At 39.3% G+C, this 26,733-nt stretch overlaps 1 protein-coding gene across 1 annotated transcript; it reads left to right on the top strand.

Moving 5' to 3' along the window:
* Positions 1–4,668: 4,668 nt before the first annotated feature.
* LOC115282677 (lanosterol 14-alpha demethylase) lies at positions 4,669–24,875 on the top strand. Its single transcript, XM_029928816.1, has 10 exons — positions 4,669–4,986; positions 6,097–6,195; positions 9,580–9,756; positions 10,922–11,048; positions 12,489–12,663; positions 14,795–14,914; positions 15,617–15,812; positions 17,180–17,275; positions 17,814–17,982; positions 24,616–24,875. Exons 1-10 carry the CDS (start codon positions 4,813–4,815, stop codon positions 24,792–24,794), a joined length of 1,512 nt encoding a protein of 503 aa, XP_029784676.1. The 5' UTR covers positions 4,669–4,812; the 3' UTR covers positions 24,795–24,875.
* The last annotated feature ends 1,858 nt before the right edge of the window (positions 24,876–26,733 follow it).

The raw sequence follows: 26,733 nt of genomic DNA, 5'->3' as shown, positions 1-26,733 counted from the left end.
CTAGTTTCATTCTTCTGCATGTTGCTGTCCAGTTCTCCCAGCACCACCTGTTAAAGAGGCTGTTTTTTCACCATTGGACACTCTTTTGAGCTTTGTCAAAGATTAATTGGCCATATATTTGTGTCCAATTCTGAGTTCTCTATTCTATTCCATTGGTCTATGTGTCTGTTTTTGTGCCAATACCATACTGTCTTGATGATGACAGCTTTGTAGTAGAGGCTAAAGTCTGGGATTATGATACCTCCCGTTTTGGTTTTCTTCTTCAATATGACTTTGGCTATTAGGGGTGTTTTGTGGTTTCATAAGAATTTGAGGATAGTTTGTTCTGGCTTTGCAAAGAACGCTGGTGCAGTTTTGACTGGGACTGCACTGAGTGTGTAGATGCTTTGGGTAATGATGACATTTTAATAATGTTTATTCTTCTGATCCATGAGCATGGATTGTTTTTTCATTTTTGTGTGTGTCTTCTTCAATTTCTTTCATAAGTTTTCTATAGTTTTCATCGTACAGGCCTTTTACATCTTTGGTTAGGTTTATTCCTAGGTATTTTATGGTTTTTCGTGCAATTGTGAATGGGATCAGTTTCTTGATTTCTCTTTCAGTTGCTTCATTATTGGCGTATAAAAATGCAACTGATTTCTGTAGGTTGATTTTGTACCCTGCGATTTTGCTGAATTCATGGATCAGTTCTAGTGGACTTCTGGTGCAGTCGGTCGGGTTTTCCATGTAGAGTATCATGTCATCTGCGAAAAGTGAAAGTTTGACTTCATCTTTGCCACTTCTGATGCCTTTTATTTCCTTTTGTTGTCTGATTGCTGATGCTAGACTTCCAGGTGAGAATGGATATCCCTGTCGTGTTCCTGATCTCAGGGGGAAAGCTCTCAATTTTTCCCCATTGAGGATGATATGAGCTGTGGGCTTTTCATAAACTGCTTTTATGATGTTTAAGTAACTTCCTTCTCTCCAGATTTTCTCGAGGGTTTTTATTAAGGAAGGATGCTATATTTTGTCAAATGTTTTTTCTGATATATCGACAGGATTATATGGTTTTTATCCTTTGTTAATGTGATGTATCACATTGATGGATTTGTGAATATTGAGCCAGCCCTGTAACCCAGGAATGAATCCCACTTATTATCATGATGGATAATTCTTTTTATATGCTGTTGAATTTGATTTGCTAGTATCTTGTTGAGTATTTTTGCATCTGTATTCATTAAGGATATTGGCCTGTAGTTCTCTTTTTTTGTTGGGTCTTTGTCTGGTTTGGGAATTAATGTGATGCTGGTTTCGTAGAAGGAGTCCACAAGTTTTCCTTCTGTTTCTATTTTTTGGAATAGCTTGAGAAGAATGGGTATTAACTGTGCTTTAAATGTCTGGTAGAATTCCCCTGGGAGTCCATCTGGCCCGGGGCTCTTAATTCTTTGGGAGATATTTCATAACTGATTCGATTTCTTCACTGGTTATGGGTCTGTTCAGATTTTCTGTCTCTTCACATTTGAATTTTGGTAGTGCGTGTTTGTTTAGAAATTTGTCCATTTCTTCTAGGTTGTCCAGTTTGTTGGCATATAACTTTAATAGTATTCCCTGATGATTGCTTGTATTTCAGAGGGATCGGTTGGAATAGATCCATTTCCTTCTCAAGAGCCAGGCTAGAGGATTATCAATTTTGTGTATTTTTTCAACAACTCTTGGTTTCATTGATCTGTTAACTGTTGTTTTTTTTATTCTATATTGTTTATTTCTGCCCTGATCTTTATTATTTCTCTTCTTCTACTGGGTTTGGAGTGCTCTTGCTGCTCCCTTTCTAGTTCCTTCAGGTGCTCTGTTAAATTCTGAATTTGTGCTTTTTCTAGTTTCTTGAAATAGGCCTGGGTTGCAATATGCTTTCCTCTTAGGACTGCCTTTGCTGTGTCCTTGAGAGTTTGGATTGTTGTATTTTCATTTTCATTTGTTTGCATATATTTTTTAATTTCTTCTCTAATTGCCTGATTGGCCCAATTATTCTTTAGTAGGTTGGTTTTTAACCTCCCTATTTTTGGAGGTTTTCCAGACTTTTTCCCGTGATTGATTTCAAGTTTCATAGCATTGTGATCTGAAAGTGTGTATGGTATGATCTCTATTCATTTATACTTATGGAGGGCTGCTTTATGCCCCAGTATGTGATCTATCTTGGAGAATGTGCCATGTGCACTCGAAAAGAAGGTGAATTTCCTAACTTCAGGATGCAGAGTTCTAAATATATCAATTCCATCTGTTCCAATGCATCGTTCAGGTCCATTGTTTCTTTAGTGATTTTCTTTCTGGTTGATCTATCCATTGCTGTAAGTGGAGTATTTAAATCCCCTGCAATTAGCACATTCTTATAAATAAGATTGTTTCTCTTTGTGATTTATGTATTTGGGTGCTCCCAAATTTGGCATGTAGATGTTTATAATTGTTAGCTCTTCCTGATGGAGACACTCTGTAATTATTATATAATGTCCTTCATCTCTTGTTACTGCCTTTACTTTAAAATCCAGTTTGTTTGATATAAGCTTTCTTTTAACTTTCACTTGCATGATAGATATTTCTCCATCCCCTTACTTTCGATCTGAAGGTGTCTTCAGGTCTAAAATGAGTCTCTTGTAGACAGCAAATAGATGGATTTTGCTTTTTTATCCATTCTACTACCCAGCATCATTTGATTATTATTGACAATAGATATTGCCAATGGTTGTCTTTAAAAGGACAGACAGGTTGATATAATTTTCAAGAAAATGTCTGTCAAATACCTAAATCTGAATGACTGGCACTAGGCAGCCATTCTTTTGGGCAAAAAATGTTATTCCATGAAGAAAGTAGCTAAAAACATGTCTTCAGTGGTTGAACTTTAGTAATACTAACATTCACTGTTTCATCAAGGACATTCTTAAGTGAAATAGACAATTTTTTTTCTATTGCAAGTGCATTGCAGTGAAGCATGCATCAGTCTGGTGCCCCTGCCTTTGATTTGTGCTAAGGAGGAGAAGCTTTATTTACTCTTGATTTTACACTATCAGTGCAAATTCCCGCAGTTAAAATGCAAATAACAGTATTATTTTCAAGAGCTTTGGCTTTGCAGATACCCTGAAAAGGTCTTGGGGATATCCAGAGAGTCATGAATCACAATTTGAGGACTGCTATGGTAGGTATCAGGATAAACTCAGAATATAAGAACAATTAAGGCATGATCCCTATCCTCAAGTTTATCTTTTAATAGAGGAAACCTATAGAGATGATTAGAACATAGCTTTAGAGATACAAGAAATGGCAACAGGGGGAAGGACCCATTAAAGACAAGCACGGAAGTAGAGGCCACATAGAGTATTTGCAATGCAGACAAGCAATGGTGAAGCCTAACCTAAGTTAATTTTGAGTGGAGAAACTTTCAAGGTGGTGGAATTATAGGATATAGTGACTGATTAACTATGAGGAATGAAGGAGGAGGACAGTGGAGTGGATAACGAAGCCCTTCCTTTATACGCATTACAGGAGGGGCAGGTTGGCAGGGGGGTGGGAGGAGATAATAAATTCAGTTTTGGATTTATTGACATTGAGATGAATGTGTGGTTTCTAGAGTTGTTGAGCAGGCAATTAGATATTCTTGTTCCTTCCCAGCAGCCCTGCAGTTTTCTCTCTCATTGGTGTGTCCCCCCAGTACCTAGCTCTTAATGTTGAGTGAATTAAATACATAAATATGGTCAGGAGCTCTTGAGAGTAATATAAAAGGAGAATTAAATTTGGAAGTCATTATATATGTATATATACACATGTGTGTATGTATATATACACATAAATGTATGTATGTGTCTATATATTTATATACATACATATACACACATACTTATTTGAAACCACAGGAGTGGGTGGAGCAGTTTGAGGGTAGCTGTAGGAATGAACTCCTGCTTTATAGCTCTGGCCGCTCAACAGGTGAAGTGGAGTTCTCGGGGAATGTTGCTTCAGGTCGGGACGTCCTATAACACATAGATTTATTTCGGAAAACCTGTTTCTGTATAATCCAGACAACAACCAAGATTTGTTTTATGCCATATATTAATATCTGTCAGACTGGTTTTAATTGGGTTGGGATGAGGCTGGCATCATCCACCCTTTAGTGTGTAGAAGGCGTCTTTCACAATCTCTCCTTTCCGCATTTTGTGAGCGGTCTCTCAAAGGCCTCAAGACCCGGGACCTAAGCGGGATCAGGTGCAGCAGCCTAGCTGGCCCAGGCAAGGGGCGGTGCTCAAGCCGCCCGCCCAGCTGACGCGATGTATGCCGAGATCACCTCACGCGCACGCGGTGCAATCAACAAGCGCGCCGCTGTAGCTGCCATCTACCCGCAAACCTCGCTCTGAGATCCCTCCGCCCGCCCCCTCCCCGCACCGAATCGTGGCGCCCCGCATTGGGGATACCCAGGCTTAGGTTGTCTGCGATTCTCAGGGGTGATGGCCTCCTAAATTCACCTTCTTTTTGTCTCTGTACTACCCGTACTATAGGTGCAACTTGCTTTTTCAGGACCTCTTTCCCTGGCGTAAGGAGACCTCGGTGGTAGGAAGTTATACTTAAGAGGCGTGGCCAGCACCCGGTCCCGCCTGGTTCTGTGACGCCGAGGGTGGTGCGCGTGGGAGTCACGGGTAGCGGGGTGGGACGGGGTTTAGTTGGAGAGTTGGGGGCCGGGGCGGTCCAGACGCCTGTTTGCCAGCTTTTCTTGCTCCGCGGGTACGGAGGAGCGGTGGCGACCTCGGCCTCCAACCCCTCCAGCGAACTGTAGTGGATGCTGCGGCGGCCAGGATGATGCTACTGGGATTACTGCAGGCGGGAGGGTCGGTGTTGGGGCAGGCCATGGAGCGGGTGACCGGCGGCAACCTCCTATCCATGCTGCTGATCGCCTGCGCCTTCACGCTTGGCTTAGTCTACGTGTTTCGCCTCGCAGTCGGCCACCTGGCCCCCGTGCCTGTCGGGGCGGTATGTGCACCCCGGGACTCCGGGCGGGGGACGCAGCGACCGCTGTGGCCGTAGGGCTAGCGTGGTGATGACAAAGGCGGCCACGGGTTAGCAGGAGTGTTGACCACGGCCATACTCGGCTGGGCCGTGGCAGCGGGCATACTGGGGGCTGGGAAGTGACCCCAACTCTGCTGCTTGTCGTCGAGACTGCCTTGACTTTGCTCGCCTTGGTGCTTGGACCATAGTGGGGTTAGACTTTGGCGGAGTCCTTGGTGGGAGTGCCGTTGGCAGCCTCGGTCCTTGTGGCGGTCGTCTTGATGACTGCCCTTGGGTTCAACGTCCTGCAGGCTGTGACATTGCCCCTAATTGTGATTTATACGAGTATGAAGGGGGAGTGTTTCGTAGCGTGGGAGTCACTGGATTGTCACTTTTATGCCAGTGAAGCATCAGTTTAATTTAGTGCCTTTATTGGCCATTAGCTTCATACTTATATAATATATTTGATGAATGAAGCCTTAACCAGCAACACCAAGTAGCTTTTAAAAACTGCCTTTTACGGCTAGTGGAATATACGAACTAAGTTTTATGAAAGTCCCTTTTATTGTGAATTCTAGAGCGTTCCTGCTAGGGCTGATATACCCCTTTTTTTAAAAAAAAAATCAGTGGATGAGATGTGTTCTGTTTACTGATAAATTTAGCTTCTTAAACATTGCACTTTTTGTACCTCAAGTTACTGTTTGTCTTTTTCTATACCTTCTTTAGGGAAGATTCTGGGACTAAAATTGTGAGTGGTAGTTGTGAAGATACTGTTGCTTGATTTTCCCTTTTTTCCCCACCACAGCTATTGATTAAGAAAGTTGCCTAGAGCCACAAATATTCTGGACAGTTTAGCGTGTGCAGTTGCAGTACCTTTGTGTTTGTCTAGTCATTTATCTTACACCATGTTCTGAGTTTGTACTATGGCCCCTCCTAAGATATTTGCAGTTTCATTGTTCTTAAGTTACTGTTGATGCTGTATTTTTTTGGTGACTTTTTAGCATTTGTGGTACATTTCATTTGTTTGGTCATGAACCTAAACTGGATTTCTCTTTTGAAATGAAATGTGAGACCAAATTTTGTTTTCTCTTGCAGAAAAGTCCACCATACATTTTCTCTCCAATTCCATTTCTTGGACATGCCATAGCATTTGGGAAAAGTCCAATTGAATTCCTAGAAAATGCATATGAGAAGGTAAGTCTTCTGAACAATTACAGGAAAAGAAATTAATGCTTTTCAAACTTTCTCTTAGATGGTAGAACATTAAAAAAAAAATTGTAATCTTGAGCTTATACCCAGTATAGGAAACAAATCAAATTAGAGCTTCTCCTGCTTGAGGTGGAAAGGTCGTGGAGACCCTCTTAACTTACCCATGCCCTGGGTGATCTCTGAGACATCACCTGAGAAAACCTGTAGTTTTGTAGTTCTGGCAGCTACGGCCTAAAAATCACTAGCCTAACTTATGACTTATGAAACCTAAAGTAGATACTGATTGACTCTTCTTTTTTTTCATCAGTCATCTGTGGGACTTTCAAACCGGTTTTAAACATCTTCTGTGACTTCAGTTCTGTCTTCTTAGGTGATGCCATGGTCTCTCAGATCTTTGCCCTTCTCTCTAACGAGTTTTCCTGGGCCGATTCAGCTATTTACTCCACAGTCCCACTTTGAACGGTTGTCAACTCTTAATTGTTTCATTTTCACAGTATAAATTTAAGACACTTTATTCTTAGACCACAACTTCTTTTCCCAGCTTGCTGTGCAGCACTTTCCAGTGTAACCATTCTTTGACCTCATTAGCTCTTCTAGTCCATTGTCCCATTTACTTTCTCCCCATCTGTTATTAGCCTCATTACTTTCCTTTTTCCAGGCTGGTACCATGGTCCATCATTTCAGTTACACTTTGGCCAATACATATGTTTCCTTTTCATTTTACTTACATGGTAAAACCCCAGCCTTGGAGTCATTTTCTTCTTCCTCACACCAGATTAGTTGTTTCCTAACTTCATGAGTCCCTACCTTGAATGAACTTTGAACACTGCTCAACAATCATATTATGCTAAAGTGTGGTTGGCATACTTCGTACTTGCCACAGTGACCATTCACACCTTCGTTTTCTGAACTTCTGAATCATTCTATCTATAAAAACAGATGACTCTGTCTCCTCTTTAAAGAGAGCTGTATAACCATCCAAAGAGAACTCTCATGCTCCCACTTTCAATCATACATTCTCTCTTCTTCCTGTTACACTAATTATAAAACACTTTGTGCCAATACTGGGTACTTTAGATAGTTTATCTCACTGAAGCTCCCCAAATTCCTTTCAGGTATATCCATTTTATACATAACACTGAGAAACAGGTTATATAATTTGCTCTTGGGCTCACTGCTGGTTAGTGGTGAAGCCAGAATTTATATATGGTCTGACTTCTGACTCTGTATGCTTTTAATAATAATAGTAATACAACACATGTAATGTTTACTTTGGTCAACACACACTTCTGTAATATGTCTATATCCAATATATACATACACATCATGGATATATGTGTGTGTGTGTATGTATATATAATCTTGAGAATCAAGATTTCCATTTTATGGATGAGGGAAACTGAAGTACAGAGAAATTAAGTTCTCTGTCTGTAGGACCAGGGTCACAGCAACTAACACGAGGAGCTGGGATGTGAGCCTGGTAGTCCGGCTCCAGAATCTTGGGCTCTAGCCCACTACGTGCTGTCACCTGGGTTTTTACTATTTTGTTTCCTATTGGAAGTTAAAGTCTCAGTACATCTTTAGTCTCAGGAACATTATGCTGATTATCTTCTTGGTCTAGTGACTTTTCAGCTGGATCTTTCATATTTTCTCTGAAAAAAGCTTCAGAGGTCAAAAGGACCAGAGCTTCTGTTGACCACTCAGTCTCTTCTCATGTCTTTCCCCCTTTAGCATGTTTTCTGTACGGTCTCTTGTTTCCTTACCTCATGTTTACTCTTCAGTCCACCTTTGATTATTGTGCTTCAAGTCTTAATTCAATGAACTTGACCTCTCACTTGTATTTGTCACTGGTAACCACAACCACGCCCTCCTTAAATGTGGCTTCTCTCATTCCCACCCCCCGCCCCGTTTTTCTGACTGTGTCTTCTCTCATTTGTGGGCTCATGCCTGGCCATTTACTGTTGGGCTTCAAGGTGGTTTGGTTCTTGGCCTTTTTCTTTCCTAGGTGATCTCCTCTCTACCTGCAGCTTCGGTTACCAGCCATATGTGGACACCCAAATTAACGAGCTCCAGACCTGGACGTTCAACTCTAACATGATTGTTTTCTGAGTTGTCTCAAAGGCACCAGAAATCCAGTATTTCTAAAGTCTAGCCCTCGGTTTTTCTCTCTCCAGTCTTAGTTGTCTTGTTCTTTCTTCTCACCATTGCTCTCTCTGTTTTGCAGTATACCAGAAGCCTAGGATTCATTCTTGATACTTCCCTCTCTTAATCCATTGCCAAGTGCAGATTCTCTCTCCATAATAACTCCCTATCTGTCTGCTTCTGTGTGCATTGCCCCACTAGTACCGTGTGGCAAGTTCTCATCATCAGGCTCCTGTAATAGGCTCTGTCTCATCCTCTGATATGCTTTCTACTCCTGTCCCTCCCTCTCCTCCCCATAACAGCTAGAGGGGTCTTTCTTTGTAAAATATGTACGCATCAGTGTGTCTCTCCCGTGCAGTTTTAACACCTTCAGTGGCTTTCCATTCCCTCCAGGAGAAAACTCCTGAACATGGCTGCTGAGGCTGTGTGGGGTGTTGAACCCTGCAGACTCCATGCTCCTCTGTCCTTTCCTCCCCTCTCTCCTTCAGGACCTTTGTGCCCAGCAACTGTGCTGATCTGTTCCCGTCCTTCGAGCCTCAGCTCATTTGTTAATATGATTATTTGATTAAGTGGGATCTTTTTCAATAGAGTAAGCATCATGATCCGGAACAATATTTCTCACGATTGTATCCTCAGAGCCTAGTTTTCGATAATAGAGAACTGAAGGGGAAAGCATTTAACACTCAACCAGATTAACCAATTAAAAATGAAACCATTCAGTGTTGGTGAGATAGTAGTAAAATGGAAAACTAAACTTCTGATGTCTTTACACAGCAAGTACTATAACTTGTATAATAATGTAAAGGCCATAACCTTTGGTGACTCCTATAAATTTCTTTTTAACCAAGCAGCGGGGGTGGGGGGGTCATCTATATACTCAGAGTTACTCATTGCAGAATTATCCATAATAAATGAAAAAACTGACACAAAACCTGTTTGTCCAGTAATGAAAGAATAATTATTAAAATCATGATATCTGTATAAAGGATAGTAAATATTGTCAGTATAAACTGAAAAAAGCAGAATGAAAGTTTATTCATATTTCATTTGAAACTGGATGAATATAATTATAAATTTGCACAAAGACTGGGTGAATAACTGCATTAAGGCCTACGTATGTTTTGATTTTCAAAAATGAAAAAGATAGTGTTTCTTTAGTGCTCCCTCATTTTTAGCATCATCACTAAGGCTACTGTGTTTTTGTTTGTTTGTTTGTTTGTTTTTAAGCATGGACCTGTTTTTAGCTTTACCATGGTGGGCAAGACATTTACTTACCTCCTGGGGAGTGATGCTGCTGCACTGCTTTTTAACAGTAAAAATGAAGACCTGAATGCAGAAGATGTCTACAGTCGCCTGACAACACCTGTGTTTGGGAAGGGAGTTGCATACGATGTGCCTAATCCGGTAGGTGATGCTCTTCTCGCCAAGACAGACAGATCTACACTATAATGTTATAGGTAGTAGTGTAATACTGCACATGGAAAATGTAGAGACAATTCATTCCTTGGTTAAAAAATATGAAGAATTAGACATTTAAAAGATGAAAAGCCCTGGGTAACTGACAAAGAATGGGTATTTGTTTTATAGTTGCATGCATGGGCTAAACATTTTTCGCCATTTTCCTGCACAAAGAAACACAACCAATGATAACAGCATATTGAAATTTGAGTCCAGTGGGTGACAAGAAAATCCCATAATTTCATCAGAAGAGTCTCCTACCATCCCACTCCTGCCTGAAATTTTAGCATAAAAGTTCGTTTTGAGCTACGGATTGTTGGCTTTTAGAAGTTTGTGTGGTTTCTTTCCCCCTCCTAAAGTCCACTGTTGAAGTGCTGCAAGTTGATGCAAAACACAAATGAGATCATTGTCTCAGTTGCTTGGTGTGGACTCTGGCTGAGAATCAAGTGCTATTTCTGGGCATGGGGGGAGGGGGGGATAAATGGCTCCTCAAGGCCAAAAGAAAGAGCCCTGGTGACATATATCTAATTCATTTTTCATACTGCTGATCAGATTCCTAAAATAGAAATGTCCCAGTGGGTTAAAACCATTAGTTGTCTTAGGGTGAGTTTATTTCAGTCATACTCTATTGAATGGTAATTAAACTTCTGCAAGATCACGAAAGGAACGCTACTTGTTTGGGAATAGAGGGGAGAATATATCAAGTAGGATAAAAATGATACCAAAGTAATGAAGCTTCAGGAGACGGTGTTGGTATCTGGGGCAGGTTGGACTACCGGAAGATATCAGGATAGGAAAGGGAAAGCCCTGAGGTGAGGGGTGGCAAAACGTGTATGTAGGGAGGAAGGCAGAAGTGGGGTTCCTGATTTATCATTAGACTAGGGCCCACCCACCAGGGGTGTCTCCACATCTTCAGATCTGCGTAAATGCTCTGAGTTTCCCATGTCTGATATAGTTTTTTTTATTAAAAAAATCATTTTATTGTTTCTAAATCTTTTTTTCAGAATATTGTTTTCTTTGAGTGTTACAGAGTTCTTATAATAGTCTAAATGAATCTTGTGATTCACAATTGTGTTTTAATGCTTGGTATTATACCGTTAATATTTTTAAGGTGTTTTTGGAGCAGAAGAAAATGTTAAAAAGTGGCCTTAACATAGCCCACTTTAGACAGCACGTTTCTATAATTGAAAAAGAAACAAAGGAATACTTTCAAAGTTGGGGAGAAAGTGGAGAAAAAAGTAAGCAACTCTTTTTTTGTGACTAGAAATTTAAGAATATGTAGTGTGTATAAAAAACTACAGCATTTGTAAAACTTCCTTAGATTTAATGGAAAGAACATGTTTTAATAACCATAGAGTTAAAAAGACCTGAGAGGTACTGATTATTGCTGCTTATTTAGCAAAACCTTTAAATTGGGTTATCTAACATGCAGGTTACTCAGCTCATTTGTACAAATAATATAAACATGTTTTTTAAAGTTTGAAATAAACTGAATGTAAAACTTTGGCAAGTCATCTTAAGACAATAAAAATAACTTTTTTTTAAACCCCCATTGGGCAGTAAAAATCTAAATGATTTAATTTTATATATAATACCTTATTTAATATTGTACGAGGATGATTTACTTCATGAAAAAAGTTAATTAAAATACATAGGTTTACCACCAAGTGTATTATATGCTCTCTTGCATTATGTACAGAGTATACTGAGTATAATTTAACTCAGTTCTTGGATTGGATATTTGTATGAATCCATTCTGTACACTGGACAATAAGTGTTTGTTTAAGAGAAAATTGTCATGCCCAGCGCAGGAAGCAACATCTGCCTACAGAGCATCAAGACCTCTTTTTAGGTCTTTCTGTTCTTTCTGGGTGTGGTCTTCAGTTTCTATAAAAAGTCCAGAAACTCGATTTTATTTTTCATACACCTAAAGTGGATGTGATCTATTTTTAACCAAACAACAAGCTGATGTATAAACTAGAATGCTAACTTAATGAATACAAGGGAGACAAAATTCAAGCACTGTGAACACCAGAATTTGCTAAACTTGATTGGTAACTCTCATTGGAAAGCCAGGTGATACCTGGGAGTTCATTTGGTACACGTGGAATTAAAGGCATAACTGGGTAATTTTTATGATGTTTAAATGTCATCCAATTATGCTTGCCTGTAGCACTGGTCTCCAATTTGGGATATACTAATTGATGATTAGTTACGTTTTTCTTTCATATATGTCAGGGACTTCAAATTGTAGTCATGATTTTCCTGCTTTTGACTTGGGAAATAACCCATTCTTCAGTCTTTGGACTGCTGTTCTTTGGGAAGCACCTCCTATGCACTAAATAACCTTTTGCTGCTTTTGTTACGCAGCGACCTGAAACTCCTGCAACTATATTCATTTTTATCTTTAATTTATCTTTTCAAGTTGAAGAGGCATGAGTGCAGTGTAGAGACGTCTTTGTGGCCTCTGTTTTGGCCACCGGGAGTGCTTCCCATCGTGAGTTTCTTGCCTCTCTCTTGTGTCCACATGTCTGTCGGTAGGCTTTCTTTGATGATATGAACAGGATCTTACCCTTTGCTTTTTGTTCTCAGTTTTCCTTTTTAATAATTTTATATCTCTAAGAAAACATTTCAAAAAATACTTGGTAATAGAACGGGAATGATCTTTTTTCCTCCAGATTTGTTTGAAGCTCTTTCTGAGCTCATAATTTTAACAGCTAGCCATTGTTTGCATGGAAAGGAAATAAGAAGTCAACTCAGTGAGAAAGTAGCTCAACTGTATGCAGATTTGGATGGAGGTTTCAGCCACGCAGCCTGGCTGCTGCCAGGTTGGCTCCCTTTGCCTAGTTTCAGGTATGGATAAGGAAACTGTACTTATTTCACTGTAGAACTGCTGTATTGTCGGTATGCTTTACGTTAACAAAGATAAAAATAAAAGACAAATTAGAGATGATTAGCCCTCATTCTTTTGTAAAAATTTAAGACAGGTTTTCATATATAGTGAGCTCATTGAAGGTAAGTTTCCATTTATTGAAGAAGTAATTGATTGTCTAGCTGTTCTTGTATTTTATGTATTTATTTTAATAGTTTATTTTCAAATTGGTTTCCATATAACACCCAGTGCTTCTCCCCCCAAGTGCCCCCCTCCATGACCATCACTCCTTCTCCCTTCCCCCTCCCCCTGTTCTTGTATTTTAAAACCTACTTCTCTCACATATTCCTTGTAGTCAGAAATGTCTTTGGGCTCTACCTGAAAGTGATACACCCCTATATGCACTTATTTGAAAATATTGGACTATTTTATAGTATATTGTGAAATGTCTTTCTTTGAAGTATTAGTGGCTTTCTTAAATTTTTTGTCTTCTTACAACTATGCTGTGATTTCCTTAAGGGCAGGGACCATCTGATATAAAGAGATATTGTTTATAGGACTTGACATATAGCTTAGTGTCTTGCGTATTAGTGGGCTCTCTCTACCTGTTGATCCATTGCTATTCAGATGAGAGATGGGGAGGAGTTAAACTGGTACTCCCTCTTCCTTGTACTTTTGCTGTTTCAGTATAGTTACAGGACATAGAGGGGGAGAAAAGGGAAAGCCAGAAGAGATTCTCTGGAATTCTTTAGAACTCATAATACTTTATAAGGAGCTTTGCAGTTTTCATAATTCTTTCATGCATAGTCTGTAGTAGATTTTCCAGAAATGTGCATCAAGTCTGTTTTTACCTCTTGCATCTCCTGGATGAAGTCACAAAATAGACCTTTCACACTTCAGCCCAGTCTTTCTCACTCTTACCTGAACCAACTGACCTAACCAAATTATTCCATTCCCTTTCATGAACAGGCCTTATGTTTTTCCTGGCACTGCTGTATTCATATTGGTAAACATCTGTCCACATTATCTCAGTTGGTCCTCAGTGACAGTCTTAGAAACAAAGCAGGGCAGCAGTTTTCAGTAGAAGACTTGGTTACAAAGGGTCTAGGTAGTCAGACTGCCTGGTTTTAAATTTCAGTTCCATTGCTCTCTGGTGGTTGTGATCTTATGGCAGCTGCCTGTGGGTTGAGGATAATAGTATCTACCTCATGTAAGTCAAAGTGGGTAATTCTTACACTTCAGAATACCTGTTACCCAGTGAGTGCTCTACTTTAAAAGTAAGATTTGGGGAGCTGAAGTTTGTTTTATGACTCTAATAGTATTTTTGCCCCTTATAAAACTAGGCGGTCTCAGAAAATGAAAAGTAGAATCAAATCCTGTGTGCTGTAGTCATGTTCTAAATCCTAGATTTCTGTAATCTTAAATAAATCTTACGTTTATTCAAATACTGAATCCTGTAGAAAAACCAGAATGACTATCTTCTTCAAGAATTAATTTGGTCAAAATTGGAATTTCATTAATTTAAAGGATTATTATGCTTTCTCTTAAACTGGAAACTGATTCTAAAGGAAAAATCACAAGTCTTATGTTAGACCTTACTTAGAACAGAGATGGTAGTATGTTAAGAATCAGGGTTGGGGCGCCTGGGTGGCTCAGTCGGTTAAGCCTCCGCCTCCGCTTCAGCTCAGGTCAGATCTCACGTTCGTGGGTTCGAGCCCCGCGTCGGGCTCTGTGCTGGCAGCTAGCTCAGAGCCTGGAGCCTGCTTCCCATTCTGTGTCTCCTTCTCTCTCTGCCCCTCCCCCTCTCATGCTCTGTCTCCCTCTGTATCAAAAATAAATAAAACATTTAAAAAAATTAAAAAATAAAAGAATCAGGGTTACATATGTTAAGACACATTTCTTGCCTTTAAGGACCCGCGACATTGCTAACAGTGTAAGAATTTTATGGCCTTTTTTTTTCCCTCTTGGTTCTGAGTTTTTGTCAATTATTGTAGAGTCGTTCAAGTTAGTTAAATAAGGTTGCTTTAAGCTGGGTCCTGCTTATTTTCAAAGTATATTTGATGGCAGAAAGTGTTACATTATTTTTTAGTCATTTTCATCTTTGAATTGCAGACGCAGGGACAGAGCTCATCGAGAAATCAAGAATATTTTCTATAAAGCAATCCAGAAGCGCAGACAGTCAGAAGAAAAACCTGATGACATTCTCCAAACTTTACTAGATTCTACTTACAAGTAAGAGCTGTTTTAGCATGTGTCAGGCTAATTCAGGAAATTACATATTAAAACACAGTTAAATAATATCTCCAGTTAAAAAGTAATGATGGTGACAAAATAGTACCTATCACCTTTGGACTTTTTCAAAGGATGAGACATAAACTACTGGGATCCTATGCCTTACTGAAGTCCCAGTGACTGTGCGTGGTAAAAAGTTTGCTGATAAACTGCAGGGAAGTCTTTTGTAATCAAAATCCTATTTTTCTTTGGTCTGTCTCTCTCTTCCCTAAGAGGGGAAAATTCTCACTTGTGATGGGCAAATGCAAGAGACTATTATACCTGAAAAATGGTATTCACTATGACTCTTTATTTAAATGCCTGGGTGGCTCAGTGGGTTAAGCCTCTGACTCATGATTTTGGCTCAGGTCATGATCTCACAGTCATGGGATAGCGCTCCCTGTCGGGCTCTGTGCTGGGCATGGAGCCTGCTCATGCTTCAGGTTTTCTCTCTCTGCCTCTCCCCTGTTCTCCCTTTCAAGCCCCATGTCAGCCTGCTTCGGGTTCTCTCCCTCTCCTCTCTGCCCCTCTCCCCCACTTGTGTGCTCGCTCGCGCACGCTCGCTCTCTCTCAAAATAAATACATAAACTTAAATAAAAAAATGTTGAGGCATGAAATGAGTCTGCCGCAGTATTAAATTTGTGTTTGTGATGGATTCTACAGGGATGGGCGTCCTCTGACAGATGACGAAGTGGCAGGCATGCTTATTGGACTGCTCTTGGCGGGGCAGCATACATCCTCAACCACGAGCGCCTGGATGGGCTTCTTTTTGGCCAGAGACAAAACACTTCAAGAAAAATGCTATTTAGAACAGAAAACAGTCTGCGGAGAAGACCTGCCTCCTTTGACTTATGACCAGGTTTGTGGATTTTTAGTTTATTGCTGCCTTATGACTTTGAGTATCTAATGAGTGGCTAATTTTTAGAGGGCACAATTTGAGATATTCTATTTACTATAAATTAAATTGATTAGGGTCTTTATTTTTAGAAAATTACCCATAAGCCTCCCTGAAATGTCTTAATGTTGGATTTAGTTTGCTGGTATTTTGTTGAGTTAAGGATCTATTCATAAGGGATACTGATGTGTAGCCTTTTATTTTTGGATGTATAGTTTTATCATGATGTCTTTGACAGGTTTTGATATCAGAGTAATGCTGGTCTCATAGAATAAGTTTGTAAGTGTTCCCTCTTCTTTTTTTTTTTTTTTTTTTGGCAAGCGTTTATAAAGAAGGATTGGTATTGATTCTTTTTTACATGTCTGATTAGAATTCACCAGTGAAGCCATCATGAGTCTGCTTTTCTTTGTGGGAATTTGTTTGATGACTTGTTATAGGTCTATTCATGTGTTCTGTTTCGTTCTGAGTCTTCAGTTTATGTCTTTCTAGGAATTTGTCCATTTCATCTAGATTACCTAATTTGTTAGCTTATGGTTGTTACAGTATTCTCTTACAATCCTTTTTATTTCTTTAAGGTTGGCAGTGATGTCTCCTTTTTCATTCCTGATTTACTAACTTTTAAAACAATAGCTAAATTGATACATAACTTATATACCATAGAATCAATCATTTAGAGTGTATAATGTTGTGTTTTTTTGTATATTCAGAATTGTGAAGGCATCACAATTTTAGAACACTTGAATTACTTCCAAAAGAAAGCTGGTCCCATGAGCAGTCACGCTCCAGCTCTTTGCCTCTAGCAATCATTAATCTACTTTTTGCCTGTATGGAATTGCCTTATTCTGGACATTTCTTATAAATGGGACTGGCTTCTTTGGCTTGGCGTTTTTCAAGTTTCATCCATGCTGTAGCATGTATCAATACTTTGTCTTTTTTATTGCCAAGTAATATTCCATCATGGATAGGCCACACTTGTTTATTCATCAGTTGATGGACATTTGGGTTTCCAGCTTTGGGCTATTATGAATAATGCCACTCTAAACATTTAATTACAGGTTTTGAAAAAGCTGACATTGAAGATTTTTGCTAGTGTTTTAATTTTTTAAGACAATCATTTCAGGTCCTTACTATTCCATGCTTGAGGGTGATTACCTCTCTGTTGCCTTGGATTTTAATGGAACACAATAATCTCAGCAACTGTGAACTAGTCACTTCTGTACTTCTACCAGAATATAAACTATCTTATAATAACCTAGAAGTTTCAGTAATACTGTGTACTATTGAAGTAAGTTAAAATTTGTATATCTCAGGAAATGTTTTCCCTTTTGTAGCTGAAGGATCTAAATGTACTTGATCGCTGTATAAAAGAAACATTAAGGCTTCGACCTCCTATAATGACGATGATGAGAATGGCCAAAACCCCCCAGGTGAGTCTCTTGCCTAGATTTTCCCTTCCATGCACCCAGTTGGTATTTTTCAAAAAGAAGAAATATTATAACAGGAAAGAGAATGAATTTTGCAATTAAAAAAGAATCATTTCCATGTAATTTGAATAACTCTGGATATATAATTATATACATCCTATTTATATAGATATTTTTATATAATGGCAGAGAATATACATGCTAATCTCTCCCCTGCATTTTTACTTAACAATTAGGGTCTTTAAAATGGTAATATATTTTTTCTTGGTTTAAAAAAAACCTGTTTTGTTATTAAAAATTCTGACAGTATGGAAGTATATGAACTGGATTATGAAAGCCTCCTTGAAATCCCTCTGCTGCCCCATGTTAGGTCACTTGTAAATTATCTTGAGTTAAAATAATTTTCAGCTGGCCTACTATCTAGCTAGTTTTTAAATATATGAATAGCTCATGCGTGTTAATGCCTTATTACACAGGGGTCTGGTTACTTGGTACGAGGATTGTTACAGTACCTAAAGAGATGTGTTACTTGCATTTGTAGACTGTGGCAGGGTATACCATTCCTCCAGGACATCAGGTGTGTGTTTCTCCCACTGTTAATCAAAGACTGAAAGACTCATGGGTAGAACGTCTGGACTTTAATCCTGACCGCTACTTACAGGACAATCCAGCCTCAGGAGAGAAGTTTGCCTATGTGCCATTTGGAGCTGGTAAGATCCCATTTTACGTTTGAAATGTTTGTTCTGAGAATGTGTTTATGTCTGTCAAAATACCTCATGTAAATTTTATTTATATCTTCCTTTTCTTATAGGGACATTCCTGTAAACATCTGTGGGAGCATATTCTTTGCCAAGTTAGAAAAAGTACTTTATTTGTACTAAAGAAAATAGTTTTGTGAATTCTTACATAATGCTCTTTTACCTTCTAATCAATTTAGTTTTATCAGGGTTAATTTTGATAGTGCACTCTCTTACCCTTAAAGCTCTTTGTGAATTGTTTTAAAGAGCCACTGGAATTAGCACACCATTCAGGCAGTTATTTCAGACTAAATATAACAGATTATCGGTTTTTCAGAAAAGAGTAAAAGCAGTCTTTTTAAATTGAAGCTTTTCTGAATTGTTGACTTTTGGGTTCTCTGTATCCTTAAGATAAAACGGTCTTTAAATTTGGTCAGGTTGTGCATAGGTTTGCAAACTTTTGCATTTCAATTAAGACCCTTATGTTATCCAAACAGACCCTAGGTCCTGCAGTTTCTCCGCTCACTGGTACTCTGCAGATTAAACTGTATTCTAGGGCTTCTTGTCTAGGCTTACCAGAGATTTTAAGTGTCACGACCTTTTTTGTCATTGGTAACACTTTTTCCCCATCTAAAGGAAAATCTAAAGTCCTTTAGGAACTTCAGATCTTATTAACTTACAATGTACTTAGTAATATGGTGTACAAAATCTCCTATGAAGGAGCTCTATTCAGTTACCTGGCTTCCACTTGAACTTCTTCAGGTAACAGTAACCTTCTATGGCAGCTCACTTAGTTTTTTAGACTGCTCCCATTTCCAAAAACTTGTATTAGAGCTATAATCTGGGGGGAGCATGCAATGCGATCTCAGGGTTGGGAGTTCAAGCCCTACCCTGGGTGTGGAACTTAAAAAAAACAAAACAAAAAAACTGCCATCTGTTTCCTTTTAACATCCCATTTACAGTCAGTTCTAATTGTGTTCTCTGAAGCCATATTCTGTATCTCTCAGCTACCTGAAGTAGATATACTGTTCTCTCAAAACTTTGTGTTTCCTAGGGCTACTATACCTCCCACAAACTGGATGACTGATAACAGTAGACATTTAGGGGCACCTGGGTGCTCATTCGGTTAAGTGTCTGACTCTTGGTTTTGGCTCGGGTCATGATCTCACAGTTTCTGAGTACCAGCCACATGTTGGGCTCCACACGGACGGTGCATAGCCTGCCTGGGATTCTCTCGGTCTCTCTGCCTGCCCCTCTCCTGCTCATGCTCTCTTGCAAAAATAAAATAAAATTTTTTAATTAAAAAAAAACAAAAAGTAGACATTTATTCTCCCACATTTCTGGAGGCTGGAAGTCTGAAATCAAGGCGTTGGCAGGGCCTTGCTCTCTCTGAAGGCTCTAGGGGAGAGTCTTTCCTTGCTTGTTCCTGGCTTCCACTGGCTGTTGGCATCCTTGGCTTGTAGCTACATCACCCCAGTCACTGCCTCTGGCTTCACATGGCCTCTGCCCTGTGGGTGTCTGAGTCTTTGCTTTGTTTTCTTTTGAAAAAGAGTGGCCTTGGATTTCTTGTTCACTCTAACCAAGTTTGACTTCATCTTAACTAATTATATCTGCAAAGTCTGATTTCCAAACAAGGTTATATTCTGAAATTCTGAGTGGATGTGAATTTGTTCTACCCCATATGATCATATTAAGTATGTCAAATTTCTTCAGTCATTCCTTTACTTTGTAATTGTGTAATTTTTTTTCTGTTGGCAGATGTAGCTTATTCATTTTCATTTTCGGTTTTGTGAATTTATCCTTTTTTTTGGTTAATTCATAGTTAGGATACTTCTAGTTTGCAGCTATTAAAAATAATCTTTTGATGGTTCCTGAGTGGGTTAAGTGACCCTTGATTTTGGCGCAGGTCATGATCTCACAGTTGTGAGATCGAGCCCTGCATCAGGCTCCAAGCTGATAGCACAGAGCCTGCGTGGGATTCTCTCTCAAAATAAATAAAAACTTAAAAAGAAAGTTCTCTGTCTTCACTGGAGGTAACCACTAAAGATAATATTTTTTTTAGTTTTTTTTAAACATTTATTTGTTTTTGAGAGATAGAGACAGCACAAGTGGGGGAGCACTGAGAGAGAGGGAGACACAGAATCTGAAGCAGGCTCCAGGCTCAGGGCTGTCAGCACAGAGCCTGACATGATGTGGGGCTTGAAGCCACAGACTGGGACTGTGAGATCAGGACCTGGGCTGACGTTGGATGCTTAACCAACTGAGCCACCCAGGCGCCCCAAAATAGTATAATTTCAAAATATGAAGAAGAGTTCATTTTAATAACTCAGCAGGCGCACATAGGTGGTTAAGCATCCAACTTTGGTTTAGGTCATCTCACAGTTGTGGGACAGAGCCCTTCCCCTCCCCGTCAGGCTCCATGCAGGACCTGGAGCCTGCTTAAGACTCTCTTGCTCTGTCTGCCCCTCCCCTACTGTCTCAGAAAAACAAAAATACTCCTGTAACTAGTCTCCCTGTAAGCCAACCTCATGATAGTGGTTGTATTTGAATATGGGATGCTTTATAAACACTATTTTATTCACTTTTCAGAAATGAAAACCAAGGGTTAGGAAGGCCTTTTTTTTTTATTGTGTATTTTTTTAATAGTTCATTTTCAAATTGGTTTCCATAATACACCCAGTGCTCCTCCCCCACAAGTGCCCCCCACCATGACCATCACCGCCTTCCCTCCCTCCCCGTCCCCCTTCAGTCCATGGTTCTTTTTCAGTATTCAGTAGTCTTTCATGATTTGTGTCCCTCACTCTCCCTAGCTCTCTTTCCCCCTTCCCCTCCCCATGGACCTCTGTTAGGTCTCTCCTGTTAGACCGATGAGTGCAAACATATGGTATCTGTCCTTCTCCGCCTTATTTCGCTTAGCATGACACCCTCGAGGTCCATCCACTTTGCTACAAATGGCCAGATTTCATTTTTTCTCATTGCCATGTAATACTCCATTGTATAGATCAACCACATCTTCTTGATCCACTCATCAGGTGATGGACATTTAGACTCTTTCCATGATTTGGCTGTTGTAGAAAGTGCTACTATGAACATTAGGGTACATGTGCTCCTATGCCTCAGCACTTCTGTCTCTCTTGGGTAAATCCCTAGCAGGGCTATTGCCGGGTCATAGGGGAGTTCTACTGATAGTTTTTTGAGGAACCTCCACACTGTTTTCCAGAGTGGCTGCAGCAGTTTACATTCCCACCAACAGTGTAGGAGGGTGCCCATCTCTCCACACCCTCGCCAGCATCTATAGTCTCTTGATTTGTTCATTTTAGCCACGCTGACTGGCGTGAGGTGGTATCTCAGTGTGGTTTTGATTTGTGTTTCCCTGATGATGAGTGATGCTGAGCATCATTTCATGTGCCTGTAGGCCATCTGGATGTCCTCTTTGGAGAAGTGTCTGTTCATGTCTTCTGCCCATTTCTTCACTGGGTAATTCATTTTTCGTGTATGGGGTTTAGTGAGCTCCTTAGCAAGGCCTTTTAAAATCCCAGTGATCTGGCCTGAAAAGCCATCTTTGTTGTGGAGCTTACTGCTTTATGAGGTTTTAATGGGCAGGAGAAACTGCAAGGCAGTAGTTCTTTCTGGTTTAAATATTTCTGATACCATCTTTAAGGAAGTTTGTCTCTCTCGCTTTTATATATAACCTTTTAAAAATACACAACTTATATTTTCTGTTATTAAAATTCCCCCAGCATGTTAAAATTTCAAAGCAAAGTCAAAAGAATTTTTTAGTGAACATTTGTATACTAATATATAGATTCCACCATTCACACCATTTTACTTACACTTGTTTTGTCACATACATATCCATCCATCAACCCACTTACTATTTTAGGTGCATTTGAAAGTAAACTGTACACGGCAGTGAACATCTCCCTGAATTTTTTATTGAGTATATAATTTACAGTTCAAAAATTTAGTTTTGACAAAGTTTCATAGTGAAATACTCAGATCTTAAGTTTTGACATGAATAATCTCGATTAAATCCAATTTACGGATTTTTAAAAGTGTTACTGCTCCCTGGTCCTGTCTAAAAACCGTTGCCCCAGTCATGAAGATATTGTCCTGTTCTTTTCTATTAAAAATTGGTGGTTTTAGCATTTATATTTCAGTCTTTTATCCATCTGGACTCAGTTTTGAGTGTAGTGTGAGACAGGGACTGGGGCTTGGGTTTGTGTTTTAATGTTAGATAACCTAGTTATTCCAGCATGGTGCTGAAAAGACTATTTTCTTCATTTGCTTGCTATACTTAGTGCCTTTGTTGATGATCGAATAACCATGAAAGTATGTCTTGGCTCTGTGCTTTCTTCCACTGATCTGTAGGTAGAGCCCTATCCAAGACCAATTTGCTGTGAAAGGGAAAAACCCAATTTCTTCTCTACTCTGAGAACACTTTATTGACATTTCTGGTCACCAAATGTGTGTTTTTCCCCCACACCAATTCTCCATGGACACCCAACTGGGTGTCCTACAATTTAGCTCAGTTCTGACACTACGTGCGGTTAGCACAGACCCCAGCGGTTAAGGGCTTAGTCCCCTAAGATTCCCCCTCCCCCCCAGCATTTCGGATACCAGTTGTAAGTCCGGGGTTGCTACCTGTTTTTCTTACTAGCTGGCTGTAACCAGAGGTTTTCTGGATTCCCCTCCTTGGGGTTCCACGGTTTCTTAAAATGGCTCACAGAACTCAGAAGTTTACTTATTGGTTTAAGTTTCTTACAAGGGGAGGCTACAACTCAGGAACAGCTAATTGAAGAGATGCATAAGGCCAGGTATGGGGGAGGGGCACAGAACTTGGGTGTGTGTCCTGAGTGCACCACACTGCCGGCACCTCTCCGTGCTCACTGACCTGGAATCTTTCTGAATATTTCCTGTCAGTCCTCCTGTCCTGTAGGGATTTTGTGAAAGCTTCATTGTGTGTAGTCGTGATTGATTAGTTCAGCCTCCAGTCCCGCTCCATCCTAGAGGTCAGGGGCTGGGGTAAAAGTTCTAACCCTCTAATTACTGGGTTGGTTCTCCTGGCAGCCAAGCTCCACTCTGAGGGGATTTCCAAAGGTCACCTCATTAACAAACTCAAGTGTGGTTGAAATGGGCCTGTTTTGTATAAAGTCATCTTTTATTGCTTCTTTCACTTAAATGCCAAGAATTTTGAGGAGCGCTCTGCCAAGATTGGGAGGAAGAACAAATACCTGTTTATTACAGATTGGTAGTATAGTTGCTGCACTTTTAGTATTGAATTCAGATTTGAAGTTTTTTTTTTTTTTTTAAATCAAAACTGCTTTGGATATACTGGGTCCTCCTTTGCGTTTTCTTAATAGAGTTCAACAATTCCGTACATCACTTGGTGCTCATCAGAAGTGCCCTCCTCAGTCCCCATCATCGATTTCCCCTGTCCTCCCACTCCCCTCCCCTCTGGTAACCAGCAGTTTGTTCTATACGGTTTAGAGTCCGTTTCTTTTTTTAAATGCTTATTTATATTTGAGAGAGAGCACATGCATGCACACGAGCAGAGGCGGGGACAGGTGGGGCTGGGGGGACAGAGGATCCGGAGTGGGATCCGTTCTGACTGTAGACAGCCCATTGCTGGGCTCAAGACTCACAAACTGAGAGATCATGACCTTGACCTGAAGTTGAATGCTTAAACTGAGTCACCCAGGCCCTTTAAGAGTCTGTTTCTTGGTTTGCACCCCCCTCCCTTTTGCTCGGTTTTCTTATATTCTGCATGTGAGCTCATACGGTATTTGCTTAGCATAATACTCTCTAGCTTCCATCCATGTCAGTGCAAACGGGAAGGTTTCATTCTTTTTTACAGCTAATATTCCATTTTGTGTGTGTATCTTTATCCATTCATCAGTTGATGGATACTTTGGACGGTTTCCATAATTCGCTGATATAAACATTGGGGTGCATGTATCCCTTCTAATTAGAATTGCCGTGTCCATAAGCATTTTAGAATCAACTTTGACAATTTTTATATGTATAGACCTTATACATATCTAGAGAATGTTGCTATTTGGAATTTATTAAATCCCTTTTTCTTCGATTATTATTTTGAAAGATTTGAAGTTTTTTTTTTTTTTTTTTTAAGATTTCACTTTTAAGTAATCTCTGCATCCAATGTGGGGCTCAAACTCACAACCCTGAGATCAAGAGTCGCTTTCTCCACCACCTGAGCCAGCCAGGTGCCCCTGGGATTGAAAGTTTTGAATGGTTCATATTGACTTTTAACTAGTGCTTCTTGGGACAGAAGCTAAGAATATTCTAGTTTATTTCCAAAGTAGACTGTTGTCATAGATTTCAATTCTTACATATATTTAAACTTAACATGTGACACTTCAAAAAACAAAAAACGGAAGAGTCATTATATAATTATCCAAGTGCTATTTACCCTAAAAACAAATGTTGAAAATCTCCCGAGATTACTTTAACTATTTACATCTTCTTTTATGTGAAAAGACTATCCTTTTTTTCCTATTTTTGTATCTGCTGTCTTTCTCCCTTTATCTACAGTTTGGATAGAGTTTATACTGATTCTTATGAGAACTTTCTTTTTTTTAATAGGGCGTCATCGTTGTATTGGGGAGAATTTTGCTTATGTTCAAATCAAGACAATTTGGTCCACTATGCTTCGTTTATATGAATTTGATCTCATTGATGGATATTTTCCTGCTGTGAATTATACAACCATGATTCATACCCCTGAAAACCCAGTAATCCGATACAAACGAAGATCAAAGTGAAAAAGGCCGCAAGGAACTAAAATGTGAAACATCACTGTAAACTGCAAAAGCATTTGAAGTGAATGAAGTTTACGAAACAACTCTTGGTATATTCTTTGAGTGCGATTTTAAAAAGCTTAAGGTTTTTATATTTTCTTAACTGAATGATTCCATCAAATCTAATGGCATTTCAGGTATTTCCTAATAGTTTTATGATGGATATTTACTATATGTGATTTAAGGATAGCAAATTCATTAATAAGAAATTACCAGGGGAATCTTGGTAATTGACAGACTCTAAACATTGTAGTAAACTTAACAACAAAAATAGCTCTTGGCAAGTAGGTTCAGGGTATTCAAATCATGGACTGGATCTACAAGTATCAATGCCCAGGGAGATATGTGGAAACCTTGGGTTATTTACTCACTGGGTAGTGTGTGTGAGTGAGGATGAGTGTCACATTGAAAGCCTTGGATAAAAGAGAATCCCATCAGTTGTTTTGGCATGATGATACCCAGCAAAGATGGAGCTATGCTGTGGAGATGATGTCCTTTGAAATTTGAACTGGAAGCACGGTCTCCAGGAAAGTAAGAGATCTGACAATGACTTATTTATTTCCTAAAAACATAATAGTAAAGACTGCACGTATATCTTGATCTAATTACCTAAATATTACATATTTATCTATTTGATAAATTTGTAACTGGTTCTACATCATCACATGTGTGTGAAAGCTAAAATAAAGTTCTTAAAGGATAATTTTTGTTCTCTTTGGCTCTAGGTAGTTTCCTGCTTCTTCTTCAGAATCTAATTAGGGATATTTCTGTTACTCTGTTGAGTAAAACTTAGATTAACTTTTTTTTTTTTTAAATACAAACTTGAAGCCAGGAGTTCCAGAACTACAAGATGAAGATAATATTAAGTAGGGTCTTTGGGGAGGTGGGGGGGTAGTATCCATGGTCACATTGTGTTGAAGCCAGTGTTCAAGAATCAACTCAAATTGTAACTTGGGACCTGAGTACATACCAGTAATTTAATCACACAGTCTCTCTTCACTAGGTAAGGCCCAAACACTTTCCCTTATGTCTAAGGAAAGATGCTAGAGGACCCCTGTTAAACTATTTCTGAAGGTAAGATCCCTCCTGTTGAGTTTTTCACGTTAAAATGGTCTCTGAGAAAAAATATGGTCTATTCACTAATTGTAAAGTGGTGTGCTTCAGTGAGTAGAATTCAGGAATCTAGGACTTGGGTTAAATTCATAAATACTAAATTACAGTTTGAAATTAGTACAAAGATGGAATTTTTTTCCCCAACAATATACTAGTATTAGCATCTGTGATTTTGTAAAAAAAATTTAAGATATTGCAGAGCTCTTAAAATGTCTTTTACTTCCATCACTACTTTGAAATTATGGTAGTTACTAGATCTGATAGAACTTATTTCTTTAAATCTTACATATCAAAAACTTTTAAGAATGTATGCCTTAAAGGCACTATTCTGAGAAGGGACCCTAGTTTCCAAGACAACTAGAAAGGCTCCTGGCATAAAGTTTAAACACAGACTAGCCTTACTCAAGGTTTTGTGAATAGTTCGTTTTAGACTTGAGTAGACTTTTTAACCACCAGCTCACTGCTGACCAGTTGGACTGTGGAGGCCTCATGTCATAAGGAGAGCTGATGGGGGTGAGAGGCTCACCGGACATTTGTCCATCTGCTAGCTTCTCCATTATCGCTCAGCAGCAGGGCCTTGAATGGCAGGCTATGCTAAGTAAAAAATAAAATGTACTACCCACATCTCTCTCCACTTCACCTAACTGCTGTAGAATACATTTGTTATTTCTGGAACCCCTCTTATTAGAACCCAGCTGCTAGAATGGAAGAATTAGGTTAATTTGAAATCTCCAAGAAAGTAGAACTTGTTACCAGAGCCTCTTTGTTGGTATAAAATCATAGAATGTTC

Source organism: Suricata suricatta, chromosome 2, assembly GCF_006229205.1.
Source record: "Suricata suricatta isolate VVHF042 chromosome 2, meerkat_22Aug2017_6uvM2_HiC, whole genome shotgun sequence".
Lineage (NCBI taxonomy): Eukaryota > Metazoa > Chordata > Mammalia > Carnivora > Herpestidae > Suricata > Suricata suricatta.
The sequence above is the reverse complement of the archived record's forward strand: the minus strand, read 5'-3'. Positions and strand labels throughout refer to the sequence as shown.